Below are 24,673 nucleotides of genomic sequence, written 5' to 3'. Positions count from 1 at the left end.
TGTTTCACAAAATGCAAACTTGTATATATCATTTTAAAGAGAATTTATTACTGAATTCAATACAAAACACAAAATTCTATTATTTTCAATACAAAAAAAGTTAAACGATAATAGTTATCAATATATATTAGATAGTGATGATTGCAGTGAGTTATCAGTACTTAGTAGGGTACCCTTTATTTTTGACTGCAGCTTCACATTGACATTTCATTGAGCTGACAAGAGTTTTAAGCTCTTCTTTCGTTATTACATGATACCAGGAAACAATTATAGCCTCTATTAGTTCCCTTTTATTTGATGGGCGCCTCATTCGGACAAGAGTTTTCAAACAGTGCCACAAATTTTCGATAGGATTGAGGTCAGGACTGTTTCCTGGCCATGACAACAATTTAATGCTCTTTGTACGAAACCACTCTTTCGATATTTTGGCCATGTGGCAAGGAGCAGAATCCTGCTGAAAAATAAACGAAGCATTGTTGGGAAAGAGATCTCTGATGGAAGGTAGAAGTTTTGGTTCTAGAATAGTGTCAATGTATTTTCTGGGATTCAGTGTCCCATCGATGACATGAAGGCGACCAATTCCATCTGCTGACATGCATGACCAAATATTAACACTAACTGAGTTGTTCACAATTGCATGAATGCAGTCAGGATGTAGCTCTTCTCCTATTTTACGTCTTACATATTTTCGCCCATCACTATTGAATAACTATATCTTAATTTCATGACTCCATATAACTTGTGACCACTGATCATCTGTCCAATTAATGTGTTCCTTTGCCACTATAGTCTTTTTTTTCATTGCTGAAAATTAAGATAAGGCTTTTATCATGGAATTCTACCTCTCAGTCCAACATTTCTTAATCTTCTCCTGATTGTTCTTGAACTGACAGAAACACCAGCATCATTCAGATCACTTCTGATGGCCGCTGATGACATTTTTCTATCTTGGAGACATAGTCTTTTTATTCTTCTGTCTTCATTAGATGTGGTGCACCTTTTTCGGCATTTTCCTTCTTTCTTTTTTATTGAATTTTTCTCCTGATATCGTAAACAAAACTTTCGGACTCCAGATGTAGTCACTGAACCACCCACCTGTCTTGCAATTTCAGCATAGGAAAGACCACTTTCTCGTAACACAATAATATTACATCTCTTTCTTGGTGTCCAATCTACTCTTTTATTTGATGTTATTGCTTCTTGACTAAATATTAAAAAATTTTACAAAAATTCTTACTTGTAATTGCAGTGTATAAGAAACAGGTCCTCCTTCTACAGAACAAAGCAAAATAATGAAATGTTTCAAGTGTAAACATGATGTCAGCTTCTACTGGCAGTTACTAACATTTGATTGGTTCTCAGAACAAGAACAGTGATTGGCCAGGAAAGCTAGACATTACAAACCACTTCATAACTGTGTTTTTTATTTATATTAAAGTACATATAACTTTTTTTGTATTGCAAATAATTGAATTTGTGTTTTGTATTGAATTCAGTAATACATTCTCTTTAAAATGATATATACAAGTTTGCATTTTGAGAAACGTAACATTTTCTATAAGCATACAAAGTTTAAAAGCATAAAAATTTATAAAAGTGTCCACAATTTTAGCCACCACTGTATATATATAAAGAATGGCTTTTATTTCTTTTTGTTTGTCTTTTCATAGCGTGCAAAAATTTCAGATGCACTTATAGAATGAAAAATTTGATCTTAAGCATTATTTGTGCAAAATCATCTTATTTTTTCTGATATGTCTGCAACTTGGGGGGGGGGGTGATGAGTATGAGTTTTACTATTATGTTGTTAACTTTTTTTCATCAGATGTTTCAGTACCATTACTTCAGAAAATATTCATAAAGTAAAATACTTTATGAATATTTTCTGCATTATTTTGTTGCCCCCATATAACAATTCTGTTATCAATGTTAATTTGCTTTGTTAACTAATGTTATCTGTTAAAGTATCCACATATTCTAGAATCCACTTTACAGCAGGTTCTTTCAGACTAATGTCCTTTTATTATTGTTGTTGTTAAGCCTTTACAAAAGCAGTCATGATTATCTGTGGTGTGTTTTGCATATTTAAGTCTGTATTAGCTAAGATTTCAGAAACTGTTTATCAATTATGGTAATGTTTAAAATTTTTACTGATATAATTTATCACACTGCGGAAGCCATATTGGGGCAAATATGTGCTGTTGATACTCTTAATTGAATGATATTATAATGAGTATTTTGTCAATAAGCTCAAAACAGATATGTTAGGAAAAAAGGGCAAAGCATGACTATAGATGAGGCTAAAATATTTTAAAAGGAAATATTCTATAATTAATATATTTTGGCATCCATTTCTTATTCGGTTTTCACATAATTTATTAATCAGCATCATACATCCATATTAGTATTCTTCAAATCAGTTGTAAATTGTTGATATGGGTAGTGCATCTTCACCGAAAGTTGAATCAGTACAGTATTATTGTGTTGAATCTTATTGAAAGTCACAATAAATTGCAGTTTGTTGTGGAAGCTGTGTTCAGTCAATACATAGGATAATTTAATAACTTAAATGATAATTCCAGAATGGACAAATCATATTTTAATTCACGATAATAAAAGAAGACACTAGAGTTACAATATCAAAGCAAACTCTTTTTTATTTACTTTTTTTTTTGTTGCCAATCTAGAGAAACTAAACTTGTAACAATAAAGATAATATCATATGTAGAGGGAGCTGCTACATCACTCCTTCTCCAGTAAAAACATAGTTACAATACACTCTACAACTTTCAGTAACAATAACAAAAATTTCAGCTGCTGTAAGTTTCATAGTTTTGTCAACTTAGATCCATGTTTTGTCACTACCTTATAACTTATTAAAAAGAATTCTGTAACAACTTCCGTTCTTTTAACAGCCAGTTTTCAGAAGAAAGTTCAAGTTTAAAAACTATTGGTTGCCTAAAAACTATTTCTGGTACTGCTGAATTCTAAAAATTAAAGTACTGCCTTGGTAGTAATGCACATTGATTGTCGCAGATTAAAAAAAATATTAGATGTTTCCAGTTTGCCATATTCTTGAATTTTTTAGAAAAATTAAATTGTGTTGAAATGTATTTGTAGTCACTTAATTTAAATAATAATAAATAGTAATGATATGTAATGGCTGAGGACTATTAATCTATAATAATGTTTAACTTTTTTATTAATATTTAATTTTTTATGTTAAAAATATGAATTTTTTATAGGTTGTTACTAACTTCCGTTGTCCTGATTCATTCTTGCTTCTTTCCATTGATGCACGGGCAAATCGAACTGTAAGTTTAATCATTTATCTTTTTATTGTAAATAAAAGGAAAAAAATCATATAAAATCTCCTGTCTTTGCTACTAAGTATATTGAAATTCACTAATAATGGATGCATCATAAACTCACTAAAATGTTCAAGTTACTATCTGATAAAATAAGACACTTTAAATAGACACTGTGAGATAATTTCTGCTTCTGCATATTGTTTTATTTGCTAGTTATGTTTGAAATTAATGCAAAGCTCCCCTACCTTGCTCTTCAGTTTTTAAGAAATGGGTCAGATTGAGAGAACTGTGAAATTTTGTTTGAAAAAAAAAAAACGTTATGGACATTTTATGCTCATAAACATTTTTGGTTAATATTCCATAAGTGGGGTAAGTTGGCGCCAAACTATTTTGGCGTTCAAAATTTGGTGGCAATGAAAGCACTAAGATGTGATTTTTAAACGTAAAACAGAATAGTAACTTTTAAGTTTTGCAGTAGTGAAATGCCATTATTTTATGGAAACAGAATAGTAAAATAAGATGATAAAATGCTAGATGAGTAAAGCAAAGTCCAACAGCTTTGCAAATAAAGATCTATGTAATTCATCATAAAATAGTAGAATGAACAATTCTTGTAAATAATTATTGAGTAAATAAATATCTACACTTATCAGATCAGAGCACTGCAAAGTGAGTTTTAAATGTAAATACAATAGCAAATTTTTGTTTGCAGTGGTGAACAGCGATTATTATGTGCAAACAGAATAGTAAATGAATTTGATTAAATAATAAAACAACGTGCATCATATTGAAATATATTGATAATGAATGCATCATAAACTCACTAAAATATTCAAGTTACTGTCGTCCTGGAAATTTAACACACTAAAACAACTTTCATTCAAAACTTTAAATATTCCACATCTTTTGATTGCCACATGCAAGGGAAAAAGAACTAAAAAAATAATTAAATAAGTAAAATTAAATGAAAACATTCATAAATTATAAACTTCACGTCATCTGAAATCCAACATTATCCCAGGAACAACAGCTTAACCTTCTGCAAATATTTATATAAATATAATATTAAATATATATATATATATAATATTAAACAATAAAACTGTTAAAAACAAACACAATTTTTCAGAATTAAATTTTAAAAAAATCGTCTGGCTACACTAAAATCGCACTCTTATAATTACCGAAATGAAGCTCTAGGTTTGCCACAAGAACACATACAGCTGGAAGCTACAACCAAATCAAAATCCCATCAAATCAAAGCCTCTTGCCAAGTTTGGTGCTCACCCTTATTATGGAATATTAATCACCTTTTTTCTGGGGTTGTCATATTCATAGTTACTAGAGAACTTTAATTATTCAGATTTATTTAGCTTGTAGTACAATGAAATGTTATTTTCATTACAAAAGTAAGGAGATGTTTTATGTAAAATAATACATTTTCATCCTGTTGGCTATTTAAATATCATTAGATTTTGCATTACAAGTCACACAGAAGTTATTTAAGTTGAAAAACTGATTTTTTGTTTAATTATTCAAAATGTTATTGTAGCTGTTGATATTGAAGCAATTTGCATATATCTGAGATTATATGTAGATTAATTCTGTATATCTTTTATTGATTAATCGTATATATCTGATACTTATTTGTATATATTAATATATATATATACGGAAATAATATGTATTATTCATTTGCCAGTTACGAGTTAGTTTTACATTTTAGTTCATTTAGATGTATGTTTCTTTACAGAAAAATATTCCTTTGAATTCTTTTCTTTTATAATTGAATTTTAGCGTTTAAACTTCTGTGTTAGTATTAAATAATGCAGACTTCCTTAAATTCCTAAATTTTTGTTCTAGCATTAAATCTGCTTTAAACTTTTAGTTGGTATCTAAAAATGCAGAAATCTTTAAATTCCTCTTTTCTTCCCCATACCCATGTTTTAAAATTCTAAAATACTTGAAATGCTAGAAAATATTTAAAATACTAATAATTATTTTAATTTTTTACGATTTTTCAGACTACTATTCTTGAAAAATATATTGAAAGAAAAGTTTCAAATTTGTGTTTCTAAAAATTTAATTATACTATATGGTTACATAATAAGTAACTACCTTGATCACAATTATTAAAAATGGAATCACCATGTAACTAACTGGATATCCCATTCTTTTGTAAGAAATGCAAAGCTTGTTTAAAATTATTTTTTATTTGTTTGTTTAAAAAAGTGGTTTGTGATAAAATAGCTGCATATTTCACTTAAAACAATGCAATATAAAACAGTTAACTTTGCATGTCAATTAAAACATCTGTATGCAAAATTAGCTGTTCTATATTTAATTAGGTTTATTTATGCAACCATATAATATTAGAATTTTTATTTTTGCAATGTTTTATTATCAATTTATATCTTTATCGAAAGATATAAGTAACGATGTTAAAATAAACTTTTTTAGTCAGTTTGTAAATTACAGAGAAATAAAAATGTTCAGTAGTTATCAAAGATGATTATACAGCCTTGTTTCAGACAAACATTATTTTGCACTAAAATGTGTTCTTTAAAAATTATGATGAACTCTATACTGAATTCAGGATCTTTTAAGGGTTATGTCGAGCCATTCTCGGTTGTTGATTGCTGGAATGCATTTCCTACTAAAATCTTAGGCTTTCTAAATATTTTCTTTTTTGTTTGGGGGGAATCCTTCATTCCACCATTGTAGTGGGTGGCAGGAATATGCACACACGTAGCATATGATACACACATATAATGATCAGTAAATATGTTCACAGAAATTCATTATAATTTAGTTTTTTGTCAAGTTCGTCCTTTCAAAATGTCTAATGTGGAATATTTTCTTATTAACATAAAATTATTTAACTAGAGTACAAAGTTCGTAATCCGGACGTCCATTATCCGGAATGATCTATAATCCCGACCTCAAAGCCACAAACTTTTTTTTTTGCTATGCTTTATGCATGCGCGTGATGCGTTTACCCATGCCCGTTTAATGTATAACAGATGGTATAAGCTAGGCTAAAATTATCTTTACTGATTCTAAGGCATTTCAGTTAATATTGCAGATTTTGAAGTTCCATAATCTTCTAATTGGATCTGGCTTATTATTTTTTGCAGACTGTTAGAGCAATTTCATAAAAATTAAGCTTGAACTTTCAATTATGTCAAAAAAGTTTCCAATTCTGGAGCTGCCAAAGGGTCTACAAAGCATTCAAAAGTCAACTGTATATGACATAAGCAAAAAGAAAAAGGAACTTTTTGAATTTTTTGTGAATTCCGACACCCCACTTGCAATGAATAACAAAAAGGGTTCATTATGCTAAAAGTGACGATCATGACGATTGAATGGGTCAGACAGCGTCGCAGCGAGGGCGTGCCATTGACAGGTCCAATGCTAATGGCTCAAGCCAAAATATTTCATAAGGAAATGAACTTGAACACTGAGTGCACATATTCGACAGATTGATTAACCAAATTAAAAAATCGCCATGGTATAAGACAATTAAAAATTTCAGGTGAAAATGCTTCAGCTGATACTGTAAACTCGCCATCTAGGGGATTTCTACACTTACGACACACATTTAGGTGACTAAGTATTTATTTAGTTATTGATGGAGATACATTGATGACTATTTACAAATAGAAAATAGAGTTATAATTGAGAAGGATGGTGAGGACGATGAAGATAATAGTCGCGAATTTGAAGGTTTTCGGACATCGCAAACTAAAGGTGAAATTTTCCAGTTATTGGATTTTGTAAAAAAATGTGGAGAAGCGGTAATAAATGAAGATGATATAACAGAAGTTTTTCATTGCGACGACAATGCCCCAATCATCAATCAATTAACGGACGGCAAAATCTGTAGTATGGTTCTAGATCCAGAAAATACTGCTTCCGATAGTGCAGAAAGTGACAGAAAGGTTATTGAAAATGAAAAAATTTCATTTGACAAGTTAGTCGGTATTCTTGACACAGCAATTACAGGACTTGAACAGTGGAACTTTGTAACTGAACAAGAAAACAACTTACATTGAAAGAAATGTTTAATAAAGTAAACAAATAAATATTAAGCTTTTTTTTTTTTTTTTTTTTTTTTTTTTTTTTTTTTTTTTTTTAATTTTTGTAAATTTTGATACCCTTTAGATCATAATTGCTCTTTATTTCGTAAATTACGGTTTCATATTTTTAATTGTATAATTTCTGCATGCCATCTTACCAGATTTAAATTGATGATCTATAATCCGAAATAGCTAAGACCCAACGAGTCCAAATTATGGACTTTGTACTTTATTTATTCACAGATTCAGCTAGTACTATAATGTATTTGTGTGATTATGTAAGAATTATATTTAGTCAGAACTTTAGTATAAATGTTATCAGAGATTTATTATTATTCTTAAATTTTAATTTCTGAACTAAACGATAAATTAAATGCTAAAATTTTATTTATAAAGCTGCATGCTACAAAGCAAAGAAAATTTTATTGATGAATAAAGCTAGAATTTTACATGAATGTTTAGAATTTTAAACCTATGTTAAATCACTAATGATCAGTACTGGTAGCCTTAAAAATCATGATAACCCTATCAGTGAAAGGCTTAAAGGTCCCATACTTTTAGTTTTAAAAGTTATGATATAACTACAAGAACTAAAGACTTGTAATGCAGCCAAACAGTAGAGCTATGTATACTAGACCTTTGAATTTATAATTCTAAAAAATGTTACTTTTTTCTTTATAACATACAAAGATCTGGGAGAAAAACATTTATTTCCATTGACATGAGTTTTGTGAAGAATGAATTTTTAGTTTGCATAACTTTCAGTGATAAAGAAATTATTCTTATAAAGTCATACAAAAAATTTGTAAATAAGCATTCAACTTTTATTTAACAAAATTTGCATTACAAACAAAAAATAAGCGAGAAACAAATTTTCAATTTATTTTTATTTGTTTGTTTATTTATTTATTTATTTAAGGTGACTAAAATTCTTTTCCCACATTAATCTTAAAATTTTTCTTCTCTGTCATAATTGGATCCTTCTCAAATGAAGTTCTTTTCCTGCCGTTTTATTTTTTGGGTCTTGAAGTCTTGCTTTTTCTTATCATTTAACAATTTTTTTCCAGTTTTTCGGCAAGCCTGTCAATTTTTGCTTTTAATATATCACAAAGACTATAAGTGTCCTTTCTTGGGTAACTAAATCCAATGTTAAACTTAAAATAAAAATATCTTTAAATTTATTATACGACACTGAATTGTCCATATTTTTTGTTTTGTACATGTCATGTAATTTTGTTTATTTAATTCTTCCAGAAGGTATATTTTTTTGCTCTTTTTTAACCCGCGGAAGTGTGTGGGGTGTATCATACCCCACCCCTACATAAAAGTATAATATTTCTAACTTGTGAAACAAATTCTGTGCTGCATTCAGTAGCTGAGTTTCTAGTTGTGGTTGACTTTCAGAACCGCTTTTTCTTTGCCTGTGTGTTTCAGAAAACCATATGACATACCCCACGCGCTTGTCCGCATAAGTGTTTTTCTGACTGAATATTTAGTTCAGAAATTTATTTCTAGAGTGTAACAGTAAATATGTCTACTCGCAAGTGATTTTAAAGTACTTGACATTAAATTCTTAAAAATTTCTGACCGCATTATGGTAAAAAGAATGACTCCCTTTGAATTGGATATGCAACGCCTGTGAGATTTATTATAAATATTTGAAAGCGATGAAGATTGCATTTCGGAAACTGAATATGAAACTAGGAATATTTTCTACACTGTTTTGGTTTCGAAAAAGATAAGACATTCATTCTTGATGTTCCTAAAAAAGGAAAAACTGTTCTTATGCTTTCAACATTATATAACAATCATACTATAGATGATACTATTGGAGAAAATACAACGTCAAGAATTACATATTTTTATAATATGACTAAAGGAGCAGTGGATATGGGAGATGAAATGTCAGCCATTTATTCAATTGCCAGTATAACAAGGAGGTTGCAAATGTTAATTTTGTTTCCTGCACTGAATGTTGCTGTATAAATGCTTTGAATTATATTACATTCAACTGCTAATCCACCAACCAGAAACAGAAGGCTGTTTTTGAAGGACTTAGCATTACAATTAATGAAAAAGTATTGAACAAAGATCAGAGATTAATACTTTACCAAGAAACTGATTTACTGCATGGAAAACAAAAGCAGAAGTGTTAGCATTTAATTAGTTCCTTTATTAAAAACACATTCTGTCAAACATTAATTGTTAAATACTTGCTTTATTCAGAAACATTACCGTCAACATTACTGCTAAAAAACTTACAGTTCAAAAATATTATCATTCTGTAAAAAACTGTTGTTGCCAATCATGAAAATACATTTTAAATAAAATTAATACGTTGCGTTTACATTCGGGCATCCTGACTTAGTTACGACCTCAGAACATTAAGAACTTATATTTAAAAAAATTAAATCTGTAATATTAATGTTTATAGTTCGGAAGTCTTTAGCTGTCATATAGATTCACCGTCGTTTTCTATTCTTTTTCCGTGTCCTAGTTTTAGTAATATGCGGCGTGTTGTTATCGTTATCCTCAGTAACACTAATGTCATCACCATCATCATCATCTTCTTCTGATTCAGCTTGACACTGCCATGACTTTAATTGGCTCACATGAGCTGTCGTACTAAAGAAATGTCCTTTCACCTTCTCTTCTAATTGAGTCACTCTATAGGTATCACTTGGTAAAACTTCTGTAACTACCAAAGGTCCTCGATACTTTTGTTGTGTTTTGGTTGATTCTCCAGTTGATTTAGGTACTCTTCTCATAACTACTATTTCTCCTCATTCGAATGTTAAAGAATTACTTTTCTTCTTGTCATAATTTGCTTTCATTTTCATCTGCATACCTTCAATTCTCTTCCTAGCTTCATTCTGTAAGATTACTGGATTCTCCCATTCATCTGCGTCTTCATCTGTAATCATCCTCATCAATCCGTCGTTAAATTTTGGTGAATAACCGTGAAGCATTTCAAAAGGAGTTTTATTTGTAGTCTTATTTATCATATTGTTTAAATTTCTTTTGCATTCCTTAATCTTTTTGTCCCAGTCTCTCTGATTCGGATTTTCCATACTCGTTTTAATCGTAGCCAAAATTGTTCGATTTGCTCTTTCCACCATTCCATTACTACTTGGATGCTGAGTTGAATTGAGTGTATGACTGATTCCATTATTTTGACAGTACTCTCGAAATTCCTTCGCTGTGAAACATGTTCCTGTATCGCTGATAATTTTTTCTGGAACCCAAAATCATCTACAAAACTCTTCAATGCAACTAACACATACTTGGTTGCAGTACTTTTCTCGTAATTGTAAATCTCGTAAAATTATCAATTATTACAAATAATTCTGTATTTCCTCTTGAACTTTTTACGAATGGTCCTAAATGATCTATATGTATAATTGCAAAAGGTCTTATACCAGGTCTAATTGGATGCAGTACTCCTTGTTTCTTACCACTAAACATTATTTTATTTACTAGGCATTCGAAACACACCGAAATGTGACGCATAACATATCGTTTCATTCCTTTAAACCAGTATGATTCCTTGATTTTGGCAACAGTTCTGTCTGCTGAAAAATGTCCCAAAAGATCGTGAAATTTTACTGCAATACCTTTTCTCATCGATTTAACTATGACATATAACAATTTCTCCTTTTCCTGATCATTCACTTTACGAAACAATCGGTTATTCTTCAAGACGTAATTTTCAGTTACATATTTCTCTGCATTCGTTCTATCATTTATCTTTTTCTTTAAACTGTCTATTAATTTGCGTAATTCTGGATCTGAATGCTGAATCATAAGAATTTGTTCATCTATCGTTAGCGTTAAACAAACTTCCAAGTTGTTTTCAATTATAGAATCTAAAGTTTCTTCTGGCTGATCAACTGGCGATCGGCTCAATGCATTTATGTGACTCATTTTTTTGCCTTGCCTGTGCTTTATTTCAAGATTGTATTCCTGGATCAGATTACTCCACCTTGCTATCTGAGGATTTGAAGTTTTCTTCGCGTTTAAATAAACTAAAGCTTGGCAGTCTGTAATTACCGTAAATCGGATCCCAATTAAAAATTGTCGAAGTCCAAACTATAGCCATTAATTCCAATTTGCTTGAATGATAATTCTTTTCTGTTTCTGTTGTCCCTTTACTTACACAATAAACTAAATGCCACTTTCTATCTTCTCCTTTTTGCAACAGCATTCCTGCCAGCCCTTTGTTGCTCGCGTCTGTGTGCACTTCAGTCTCTGCTTCGGGATTATGTAATGTTAGTATTGGTTCATTAGTTAAATGATCTTTTAAAGTACTGAATGCTTCTTGCTGATCTTCGTTCCAACGAAATGTTTCATCCTTCCTCGTCAGTCTCGTTAGCGGCTCAGCTTTCTCTGCGTATTTCGGTACAAACCTTCTAAAGAAACTTGTAAGACCTAAAAATTGTTTAACTTCATGTTCATTGGTTGTTTTAGGAAAGTTTAATATGGCTCGTACTTTTCTTGGTCCAGGTTGCATACCATTTGATGTTATTAGAAATCCCAAATACTCTACTTCATCTTTTCCAAATTCGCATTTTGTCAGTTTCAATGTCAGCATTGCTTCTCTCAATCTATCAAACACTTTCCTAAGTTTTTCGATCATTTCTTCCCAAGATTTAGCCGGAATTAATATGTCGTCCAAATAGCACAATACTTCTTTATTAAGCAATGGACCTAAAACTTGATTCATAAGTCTCTGAAATTCTGCAGATGCATTAGCTAACCCAAAGATCATACATTCAAATTGACCAGTATCATCTGGAGTGATGAAAGCTGTTTTCAATTTCGCTTCTTCAGTTAAAGGAATCTGCAAATATCCATGAGCTAAGTCCAATGTAGTGAAAACTTTACACTCACTAAGACATTCAAGAAGGTCATCTATCCTAGGGAGTGGAAATTTATCTTTAACAGTTTGCGAATTCAACTTTCTATAATCTATCACTAATCGTAATTCACCTTTTTTTTCTTTACGAGTAAAACTGGACTAGCATACGGAGATCTTGTTTCAGTAACAATTCCATATTTCTTCCATTCATTTATTATCTTCTTTATAGAAGCACGCTCTTCGGCATTGATTTTATACGACTTCATGCAAATAGGCTTACTCGCTTCAATTTCTTTAATATCCATTTTTGTTAAGTTTGTACACCCTAATTCCTCCATATTTAATGCAAAACAATCTCGATACTCATTTATCAAATGTAAAACTTCCTGTTTCCTTTCTGGCGTAGTATTATTATTAACTTTAATTTCTTCTAAAGTAATCGGTCTCCTAAACTTATTAATTTCATTTATTATCAGGATTTCCTTTTGACTTGAATTTTCAGTTTTCTGATCTGAACTTGGTTCAACTAATTCTGCTACTTCCGCTCTACCGATACATTGATTCTCTTTAAAAATTAGTTTTCGATCGCTGTAGTTAGTGACTGGTATCTCTGTTTCTCCCTGTATTACTTTCAATAACGAGCCCAACTCATCTTCCGATCCACTTATTAAAACATAACCGTTATTTATTTCATCAGTTTTAACTTTCACGAAATTAACCGTATTACTTTCGATTTGAGTTTCTTGGGAAGCCTTCAGTTTAATTCGCGGAGTGTTGCTATCATTTTGCAACTGTGAAAATGGGCAGTCATTAGCATAGCGTATGTGCAAGGTATTACCTATCTTGGCATATGCAATATGCAGTAAATCAATCCATGTTCGACCAACTAATAAGTCGCATGGTTGCGGTTCATCTCCTACAATTAGAACTGTAATGTCCTTTCCTTCCACATTATCAATCTCTAAGTTAACAGTTACTTTTCCCAATGTTCTAGCGGCTGGTTTATTCTGGTTCCCAAAGCCAAACAATTCCTCCACATCAGGTTTTACAATAAGATTCAGTCTCTTAGCCGCAGACTGTTTCAATAAACACGAACTAGAACCCGTATCTATGATTGCAGTAATTTCTTCTCCATTATTGATGCGAGCATACTTTAAATATACAGCTGGTGAAACACCTGAATTCTGGTCCACGGATAAATTATTTTTAACATTTGTCAAGTCTGGATTCTTAGACGTGCACCTTTTAAAAGTATGACCCTTTTCATTACATTTCCTGCAAATAATTTCTTTTTTAGGTTGAGGACAATCCGTCGCTATATGTCCATAATCATTACAATTGAAGCATTTCAGCTCACCCTTTTCATTGCGGATGCCAGAATTATATTCCCTTTTCCTTTCGTCTGTTTTATAAAATTTATCTCTCAGATTGTATTTATTATCAAAACTGTTTTTAAAACCAACTTTCAAATTACCATCTGTCTGCATGGAATCTTTAACATTTCTTTGTCTTCAATACTGATTATAGGATCCTTCATAAAATTTAGAACCAGATTTGGGCTTAAAATTATGCCTAAAAGTTTTATTTTCTACATGAAGTACTTTTATCCCTGCCCGAATATTTTCATATTCATCTAGTTTTTCAGCCAACTCTTCAGGATTAATGAATTTAGACCAATCATCAATGAAATGGTCTCGGATAGCAGCGGGCACCCTCTTCTTTAATTGATCAGTAATAATAAGTTGTTTTAAAGAGTCAAAATCTGTTACATTTAATCCAGCAAGCCACTCTTCAAAATATTTTTTTAATTCAAACGTGAAGTCCTTCCACGTATTATGCAACGTTTTAATATGATCAACGAACTTTTGCCGAAACTGTTCAGGATTTAACTTAAATTTTCTCAGTAGCAGTTGTTTAACGTGCTTATAGTCGTTAGCTTTCTCTTCTGATTCACGGGCAATTAATTGAGTTATTTCATAAGACAATAGACCCAACAGCTGAGAAACCCAGTTTTGTTCTTCTAACCCAATACGTCGTGCCTGTCTCTCAAATAAAACTAAATAAAAACTTATATCACCTTCATTCAAATCATACTTATGCATTAATTTACTCATATCACAAATATTACTTCTACTAACATTAGAAGAAACAGAATCATTTACATTACTACTTCTGATTTCCGCTTCTATTTTCAATTTTTCAAGTTCAAAAGTTCTTTGCTTATCTCTTTCTATAATTTCCATTTCAAATGCTCTTTGCTTATCTTTTTCTGTAATTTCCATTTCAAATGCTCTTTGCTTATCTTTTTCTATAATTTCCATTTCAAATGCTCTTTGTTTATCTTTTTCTAAAATTTCTAACTTTTCCCTGTCTAAACGATCATTTATAATTCTATCTCGTATTTGTTTAGTAAAGTCTTCATTATAATTCTTACTATTCAAAATCATATCTCTTAAGCCTACAATTTTAATATCAGAAGGGACATCTACATCAAGTTCCAAAGCAAGTTCTTTTAAATCACATTTTTTGCCTCTTGCCAAATAAGCCATCTTAGACTTCAATTTTCAAATACTAATACAATAATTATACTTAAGTTCTTTCCGTTTAATACTTAGACATAACATAAACAGCTTATAAATTCACGTACCTTTCTACTTTCAGTTTTGGCGAGTTTCCACATTCAGTTTAGGCTTAGCGTACGTTAAGGCAATACGTTGTTAAATCTAGATAATAATTCTAGTTTATCCCACTTCTGAAATGTTAGCATTTAATTAGTTCCTTTATTAAAAACACATTCCGTCAAACATTAATTATTAAATACTTGCTTTATTCAGAAACATTACCGTCAACATTACTGCTCAAAAACTTACAGTTCAAAAATATTATCGTTCTGTAAAAAAACTGTTGTTGCCAATCGTGAAAATACATTTTAAATAAAATTAATACGTTGCGTTTGCAGAAATTTCGACGAAGAATCAAAACGAATACTAAAATTCGAAACAACTAAGTATGAAAGATGTGATAAATTGCCCTCGTGCCAAGGACAGAAGAATGTGAATGCAACGTTTAAAATGTGAAAATATTCTGTGCCAAGAACACATGAATGTATTTCGTTCAAAGTGTAAAGAAATAAAATAAGCATTGTGTATTAGAGATGCAATGAAACTTAGAGGCATGATGTTTATTTTTTTATTATTTTCATTTATCTTAATTTTAACTCTTAAGATTATTTTGGAAATTAATTTTTTGAAACCCAATTATTATTCACTTATTTATAATAGACAAGAGCGAGAAAAACAGCTTTAAAACTAAATAAAACTACTTTTATAGTATTTTAAATATTGGGGTATGTGATACACCACGCGCCCACTCTAGTAACTTTTCTTGGTGCGACTTCCGCCGGGTTAAGGAACAATGAGACATTCTTCCCTTTATGGAGCTGATAAACTTGTTTATTTTAGAAATAATTTCCTTAAGAATTGCATGTTTTTGCTTTATATGTTTTCTCTGTGGTATACCAGCACTTTTCTGTCAGTGGCCAAAGCTTTTCTTAGTTTTTTAAACTGAGTTTTTGTAATACCATGTAATAAAGCAAAGGCATTTATACTAACTTGCTCATCATTATATTGCCCATCTTAGAAAGACAGTACTCAATAAGAACAGGTCATATTGTGTGAAGATCCCTCGATTGTTGAACACAAATGTTGATACATCACAAAAATAATACAAAAGCATTATAAGACTGGTAAGATAATGATTTCGGGTATTATAATTCCCAAGTTCATTAAAAGCTTTGAGATTTCTCTATCACAAATCAAAGAAAAACACTGGAAATGATTGCACGTACTGAATTGAATTTAATCTACTTCTTGTTGATAACTCATAAACTACAATAAAATATACCACACATATTATAGAAATAACAAACTCTAAATTTCAATATACAGTCAAAAGTCGTTAATCCGGACTCGTCGGGACTTCGGCGATTCCGGATTATCGATTTTTCCGGATTATAGATCATCAGTTTAAATCTCGTAAGATGGCATGCAGAAATTCTAAAATTAAAAATATGAAACCGTAATTTATGAAATAAAGAACAATTATGATCTAAAGGGTATCAAAATTTGCAAAAAGAAAAAGCTTAATATTTATTTGTTTACTTTATTAAACATTTCTTTCAATGTAAATTGTTTAAGTTTTGCTTCGTTTCATGTGATAATACTTTCTCTTTAATTCTATTAAACAGACATAATTTCTTGTTCAGTTACAAAGTTCCGCCGTTCAAGTCCTATAATTGCTGTGTCAAGAACACCGACTAATTTGTCAATCGAAATTTTTTTGTTTTCAATAACCTCTGTCACTTTTCTTCGCTATCGAAAGCGAATTATAATGACGAGGAACTTGTTTTAAATCATATCAAAGACGGAGCATACCGAGATGAAATACTACATTTGGTAAGGAATTATAAGCCAAATAAAATAAAAACATCTGCGCTGAAGATAAGGATAGTGCTGACAAATCAACTTCCAATTCATTACGCGCCCGCCGCCGAGCAGCGTGAAATTGATAAACAGATTTCGGATTTCAAAATATACTTTCGCTTTAGATCCTTTATATATTAACAAATATATATCGGAAATTCTATTTGATATAATCGAAAGTTTAAGCTTACTTTTATAAAATTGCTCTTACAGTCTGCAAAAAATAATAAGCCGGATGCAATTCGAAAATTAAGGAACAACGCAATCATCAACATTAACTGAAATAGATAATTATTTAGCTTATACGTCCATTATACATAAAATGCGCACGCGAAAACGTATTCTGCACTTGCGCACACTCATATGCGCAGTCGTAAAAGGTCTTACGCGCACGCGTGAACGCCTCTGGGCATGTGTCAACGCGGCGCATGCGCAGAAAGTTTTTAGTTTTGATGTCCGGATTATAGATCATTCCGAATTATGGGTGTCCGAATTAACGACTTTTGACTGTATTTATTTTTAATAGCGACACTCTAGCTCTGCGTTCATTTAGCAGCAATGCACAAAACTGTAGAATAATCTAATCATTGTAACATGTTCTATTCAAAACTGCAGTAAATCTAAAACCATATATATAAAAGCAATTAAACAAATAAAAAGAAACTGTTTCTCACAGACTATCAGTGTCATTTCTGATGCGCATGCGCTATTAGTCAACATTCTCCTCTGTCGGAGACAGATTAACGCTAGTATTTCTGCTAATACAAAACACTCTCAGCACTGGAATTAACAATTTCAAAACTCTTATTACAAAAAATGTAAATATTAAGGCATTACAATAAAATATTTAACAATAACAAATCATAATACTAAAGAATATACATTCAAATATTTTTAGCAACAAATAGGTATTTATAAGAGACAAACTATCATTCTACAGGAAGTATACATATATCTCGAACATTTCATTTTAACAAATTTTGATTAGGCAATCTTACAGTTACTACTCTTACTCTGTTATCCCTACCATGGAAAAGCTCAGCTATACTCTCCACTAACCATTTGGTTAAAGGCAAATTTTCATCTTTTATTAATACAAGAGTTCCCAACTGAATGTCTTCTTTTAAAAATTTCCACTTTCGAAGCTCTTGTAAACTATTGAGGTAATCAGGTTTTCATAATTTCCAAATTTTCTGTATATACTTAGTCGTTCTTTGCCACTTAGAAAGTCCATTTTCATTTATGTTGGATAAATCTGGCTCAGCAAGAGTTGTAATAGGTCTACCAAAAAGTGACCAGGTCTCAAAAGTTTCAAAATTGTTGTAGTCAGCTGAAATTGGAGTAAGAGGTCTTGAGTTCAATACTCCTTCAATTTCTGTTAAAATAATTAAGAATTCTTCTAAAGTTAAGCACTGATTACCAATAACTCTCTTCAAATGACTTTTGAATGATTTAACCTCGGCCTCCCAAATTCCACCAAAATTTGGTGACTTGGGAGGAATGAATTTTCACTCTGTACCCTCAGTGGTATAAAAATTTGCTAAATTCTCATCTGGTCACTCAACCAAATTTTGCAATTTTTTGAGTTCTACATTAGTACCAATAAAGATTTTAAAATTATGGCTCATTATTCTAGTACATTTTCCCCTTCTAGAGAAAAAACGTTTTAAGCTTGCAATAAATGGTTGGCTAGTTTGGTCTGTCACAAAGTCAAAGTGTATGGCTTTTGTACTCATACATACATATACTACGACATAGATTTTGTTCAAAACTCCCTTATGTTGATTCTTAAACTTTATAGCAAATGGAATGCAGAAATCAACACAGTTACGGTAAATGGGTATGATGGTGTGACCTGCTCTTTGGGTAACTCAGCCATTATTTGTTGGAACTGTGATGGGTTTGTTCTTAAAACATGTCACACATTTGTAGATGATCTTTCTACAATTGTTTCTGCCATTAAGTGGCCATAACCTTTGTCTTATTTGATGTAACAGAGATTGGATCCTATGAAATCTCTGTATGAAAGTACTTAATGAAAATGCTCTAAAATAATAGTAGTTAAATGATACTTACTTGGTAAAACACTTAATTACTTTTGCTTACTTTGTAAATAGGGTGTTTACTATTAGTGGGTAGGTCCGAATAGGACAATCGTGTTTACTATTAGTGGGTAGGTCCAAATAGGACAATCGTCTGCCCACTGTAATTAGTCCCATGTTATCGAGAAATACATTCAATGATGCTAATTTATTTTTGTGGCTTACACACTTACCTCTTCTTAATTGATTTGTTTCTTGTCCAAACTCACTTTTTTTTTTTTTTTTTTTTTTTGTGCGTCTAATAAAATATACACCTCGGCGTCCTTTATCTCTTCTAAAGTAAGTACTCTATACCTCCTTACCTTGGGGTTCTTAAGATTATGGATAAACCTCAAACCTAATTACAACACTAATAAGTTTAGTATAATTAGCAGACAAATTTAAAATATCATTAAAGAGGTTTGATTCATTACATGCAATTAAAATTACGTTAGAATCATTATGCAGTTCATTTTCCTTTTTAAGTTCATTTGCACACACACTTCTTCAGTAATCTCGATTGATAAGTCCTGATTAGGAATCTCTGGACGTGTTAGAAAGTCACAACATGACCACTATTTGGAACAGTTCACAAGAAAGTCAGTTCGAACACCACACGTCAGAACATCTGCTGAATTTTCTTTCATTGGACAATAGAACCAGTATGTCGGCTGTATTAACTTCCTAATCTCGTTAACTCTTGGTGATGAAAGATTTTCATTTGGTACTGGTACCTTTAATTCAGCATAGCACTGTTTTAGCATCAGTCCAATAAAATATTGTCCAGGATTTCTTTCGATTGAACAATTTTTTCACTTCAGAACCTAAATGTGCTGCTAGTAATGCACCAAGTAATTCAAGATGATGTAACGTGACTCTTTTCACAGGTGCAACACGACATTTCGATGCAACAAAACTCACAGAAATTTCTTGCTTATGCAATTTTATGTAGACAACAGTACCATACATCCTCCAACCCGGCATCTCAGAAGCTGTGAATCTCTGCAGAATCGGCTTTGGGATTCAAAATAAATCTTGGAGCCACAATTTTACTTAGATAATGACACTCAAAACACCACTTTGCCCACTCTTGAGACATATCTGTAGGTAGTTCATCATCCCATGCCAATTTTTGAACCCAAAGTTCTTGTAGCAAGAATTTCAGGCTAACAGTAAATGGAGTTATTAAACCCAAAAGGATAAAAAATCTTCCCAGCAGTTTTCAAAATGAATTGTTTCGTATTACGCTTATTTTTAAGAAATTTGATCAAACTGTCTATGTCTATACTCAGACTGTCTTCGTTAGTATCCAAAACATTTCTAAGATCTTAAGTGTCTCGGTTGAGTCATTGCCTTTATATGGAGGAATCTCAAACTCTTTTTCTTCCCATTTTTTCATCAGCTCAGGATCATTGGATACCCATTTATGCAAGTTCATATTTGCTTCACTCATAATTTGTTTAGCTTTACGCAATAACCTTAGAGCCTCCTCTACACTGTCTTGTCCTGTAATAAACTCATCAACGTAAACACAAGAATTCAATATTTCAAATACATCTGGCTGCTCATCTCGATATTTTTGTATGTGTTATTTAATTGTTGCAGCCAACAAGAATGGACTTGGACTTCATTCCAAAATTTATGTGCTTGAATCTGTATGTCGCTAGTTTTAGATCATTTAATAGTGTGCTTTCTACAAACAGGAATTGCACTGCATCTTGATCCTTTTTTGCCAAAGCAATCTGCAAAAATGCTTTTTCCACATCTGCTGAAATTGCAACTTTATTTAATCGGAAATTAATTAGCAGATGGAACATGTTAGGATTCAAATTTGTCCCTGTCCATAGACAATCAATTAGTGATAACTGCTCAAACTCATGTGAACTGCCATCAAACACTATTATAGTTTTTGTTGAAGCACTGGTTTCTCTAAATACTGGTTGGTGTGGTAGGTAGAAGACTGGTTTACCGACAGGTATACTTTCTCAATAATACCTTGCTTGAGATAATGATATAATATTTCATTATATGTAGAAAACAGTGTTTTGTTATAATTCATTTGCTTTACAAGTGTTTTTAATCTATTTTCTGCTACTCAGTAATAATCAGCTAATTCACTCCAGTCCTTTTTCCAAGGTAATGTATCCTCGTAACGACCAGCTTTTAAACAAACTGTCGTATTAAATGTTTCCAATACTTTGTCTCCCACATGACAATAAGGATCATCTTTAATTCCTAATGATTCTAGTTTGAAAAACATTTTCAATTCACTCTCTGAATTATCATTTATTAACCCACAATACAGTAAAGTATTTCACCATAAATCATTTGTATTTCCACTAACTGTATATCCAAACACACTATTTTGTAATATCAAACCTGTGTGAGGAACATAGATTTTACCATCTCGTAACATATCATAGAAAACTTCCGCGCCTAGCAACAGGTTTTTTTTCTCTGGTTTACAAAATTCCAGATCCGCTAAATTTACCTTCTCAGCAATCATAAGGGATTCAATCAATCGATTAATTTTGAGGGAGTTAAACCTGCTATTTTTGGAATTACCAAAAACTCTAGTTTCCTTTTATAGGTTTGTTCCTGATTACAAACTGTGCAAATTAAAACAACAAAAACATAAATTCTGTTTTTTCACAAATTCTATTCTTTCTTTTACATTGAAGTTTTGAAATTTAGGACAATTAAAAAGCTTGTAATTGCTCAAATTACATAATCTACACGAATTCTGTGTTATGTTTTTCATTTGCATTAGAATAATCTAATAGTTGCCACATGTTCTATTTAAAACGGTAATAAATCTAAAACCATATATATAAAAGCAATCAAACAAATAAAAAGAAACTGTTTCTCACAGACGTTCAGCGCCGCTTCTGATGCGCATGCACTGTTAGTCAACATTCTCCTTTGTTGGAGACAGACTGATGCTAGTATTTTTGCTAATACAAAACACTTACTGTCAGACTCCCATCTGATTGCTCTTTAAACTTCCAAAGCATAATAGATTCTCCCTGTTTTCTTCCTCTTCTTCGCATAAAACTTGGCCCCTGAATCAAAATCTTAAGTGGTATCTTCACTTTCCATTTTCACAGTGACTGCTGAAGAACTGATGGACAAAACCAACAAGTCATGGTTACAAGAGACAAGAATGAACATGAATAAGCCTAATAAAGGAAGATGGACATCAATTTTTCTTCCCTTTTAGTGCATGGACAAAAATATTTTTTTCACCCGTACACAGAATCTTTCCTCAGTTACAGTTACAGACAAGAATATTTTTCCTCCGGAAATGATTTATAATATAGAAGCTATTCCTATTGCTTGCTAGATGGCATTATTACTTCAGTTTTAACAAAAAAATGAACATAAATTGTTTTCCCCCCCTCAAGCCTTCATATGTGTTTTAGTTTAATTTTAATTTTTTTATTATTTTTTATTTTGCATTGCTTTTTGCATTTTAAAATTATATAGCACATTCGCAAGCATTTTTATGAAATTACTTTAAACAATGGTAAATACCCAATGAATGTATGCTTATCACTACCGGGCCAATCCTTATGAAGTGGCATGGAAAAGAATGTTATGTTATTCATGTATTATCATGGTATATGTTAATTCATGTATTATCAGTTGAAATAACCTGTATCTACTGATTATTTTCATTGTATGGGTTTTATTTTTTACTAAGTTGGTCATATTTGTTTTGCATGGTTTTTCCTCTTTTGTTTGGGGTGGGAGGTCTAAACATTAGTGAAAACTGAAATATCTCATTTGCTCTTTTAGTTATACATGTGTATAAATCTTTGAAATTAAATCTATCTTTTTATATTTCATAGGATTTATGCTTAGTTTTTAGAGAACCTCCGACAGACATAGAGCATACTGCTGAAAAACCAAATCAACGTACATTAGCTTTACAATCCCTAGTTGAAGATTTTGTAAATGCTTGCTGCTTCCACTTGTGGACATGTTTATTGTGATCCTCAGATTTTAACACCACTATAAATCTAGCTGTAAACTATGTTAAAAAATGTACATACAAATGTAAGTATAGTGTTTTCTGTGTGTGTGTTTGTACACACACACACATACACTACACATGTGAATATATATATATATAATTTTATCAATAATTTAATAGTCAAGAATGTTTCTTAAAAATTTCACAAAATAGTATAATATTTTTTTCCCTAATTTTTTAAAAATTAATCGTTTGTTGTATATATAATTAAAAATGAAATAAAATGAAGTAAACAGAATTATTCTAAAACAAAATAGGAAAGTATAAATCGAAACAATGAATTCTAAACAAGAAAAAAGAAACTAAAGCAAAAGTAGATGAATATATAAAATGAAACAAAATTAATTAAATAAAATTCCCATGAAATAAAAGAAAAGTTGATAACTCTTTGGTATTTTGCAAGATTTTGCAAGTGTTACAATAAAATTTTAAAAATAATGTCTTAAGTTTCTTTGAAAACTTCTAATACTTTAAAGTTTTTTTGTAATTTTTTAATTTAAATAAATAATTGCTTTATTTTACAATTCATCCAGGTATAAATTCAAGAGCATGGATTTGCTGATAATTCTTTCAGTTGCTCTTTGACAAATACCAAAAAGTTATTTTTAGTCCAATAGCATTTGTCCCTGAAGGACTATTGTTTTTGTTTTGCATTGAAAATTTTAAAAGGCTGTATCACTTTTCAAATCATTGCCATGGTACCTAGAGCCATCCAATCTAAAGATATGCTCATTTTAAAATTATTTTGCGACATTGCTGTTGAACTGCATTTTATGGTTTAGTTGCAAAGAAGATGATATTTAATAAATAAAGGTAACACACAAAACTTTAGATTAGAAAGATTAGAAACTGCATAAAAAATCAATTAAAAGTATTTTAATTGATTTTTTATGCAGTTTCTAATCTGTTTATTTGTATACGCATTAACTCTGTTAAGATTTCTCTCTACATATCAATTAAAAGTAACTTAGGCACTTCTTTGTATAATAATTGTACTTTAAAATTTATTGCTATAAATTTCACTTTAATGCTCAGATTGTATGTACAGAAATGTATAGATATATTCCTACTGCTTTATATTGCTGTTATACTATTTTCAAAGGTACTCATGGAATAATAATAAAGTTCTAAAATTTAGTGATATTGAATTTTGTATAAATATATATTAACTTTTTTTAACTAATATTAATGAATTATTGTTTCATTTGCACCATTCATGTATTGTCTGTTAAATTTCCTTCTTGTGCTAAAATTTCTGAAACTAAAAATTATTTTTCAATTGGTTAATTTTAAAAGAAAACAATAATTCATATACTATTATCTTTAGATTATAAAGAATTAACTTTAAGTTTTCTTTAAAACAAGAGTGTAAAAATTTTGAGAATTCTGTACCATATGTATTTATTGTCATGTAGTATTTATTGCTTAGTTCCTTGTTTAAAAAATTTGAAAATCTCAAATAAGCTTTTGTATTTTTAATAAACAAAAATAATAAAAGAAATATGCTAATTCTTGATTCTTTTTTCCCATCACATTATTCACAGTCATTATTCAAAGAATGTATGATGAAAAATAGATTTAAATTCACTTTATTTCTATGCCTCACTAAAAACTGAAAACAGAACTCCAGACTGTCTTCTTCATATACATTATTTTCCAGCATTACAAATTTTAGCAGTTTTCCACTACTATGATTGATAATTATAGCAGTGAAAAACTGCTGTTATGGTGCTTTTAAAATTATTAATCACCTTTTGATCACAGAAATTTCAAAAGTTATTTGAGAACTCTTAAGTAAATGCACTTTCTAATTAACTAGACAATAAT

The 24,673-nt window shown here is 30.7% G+C and overlaps 1 protein-coding gene across 1 annotated transcript in view; it reads left to right on the top strand.

Moving 5' to 3' along the window:
- LOC118190330 (KICSTOR complex protein SZT2-like) overlaps positions 1-24,329 on the top strand; it is a 279,720-nt gene extending 255,391 nt beyond the window's left edge. The window contains exons 62-63 of the mRNA XM_085818640.1: positions 3,246-3,314; positions 22,662-24,329. Coding sequence (XP_085674766.1) covers positions 3,246-3,314; positions 22,662-22,805 — 213 coding nt within the window. The 3' untranslated portion in view covers positions 22,806-24,329. The remainder of the gene's footprint in view (positions 1-3,245; positions 3,315-22,661) is intronic.
- Positions 24,330-24,673: the final 344 nt, after the last annotated feature.

This window comes from Stegodyphus dumicola, chromosome 6 (assembly GCF_044657685.1).
Source record: "Stegodyphus dumicola isolate Sdum_Otavi_A_Nest chromosome 6, ASM4465768v1".
Lineage (NCBI taxonomy): Eukaryota > Metazoa > Arthropoda > Arachnida > Araneae > Eresidae > Stegodyphus > Stegodyphus dumicola.
The sequence above is the reverse complement of the archived record's forward strand: the minus strand, read 5'-3'. Positions and strand labels throughout refer to the sequence as shown.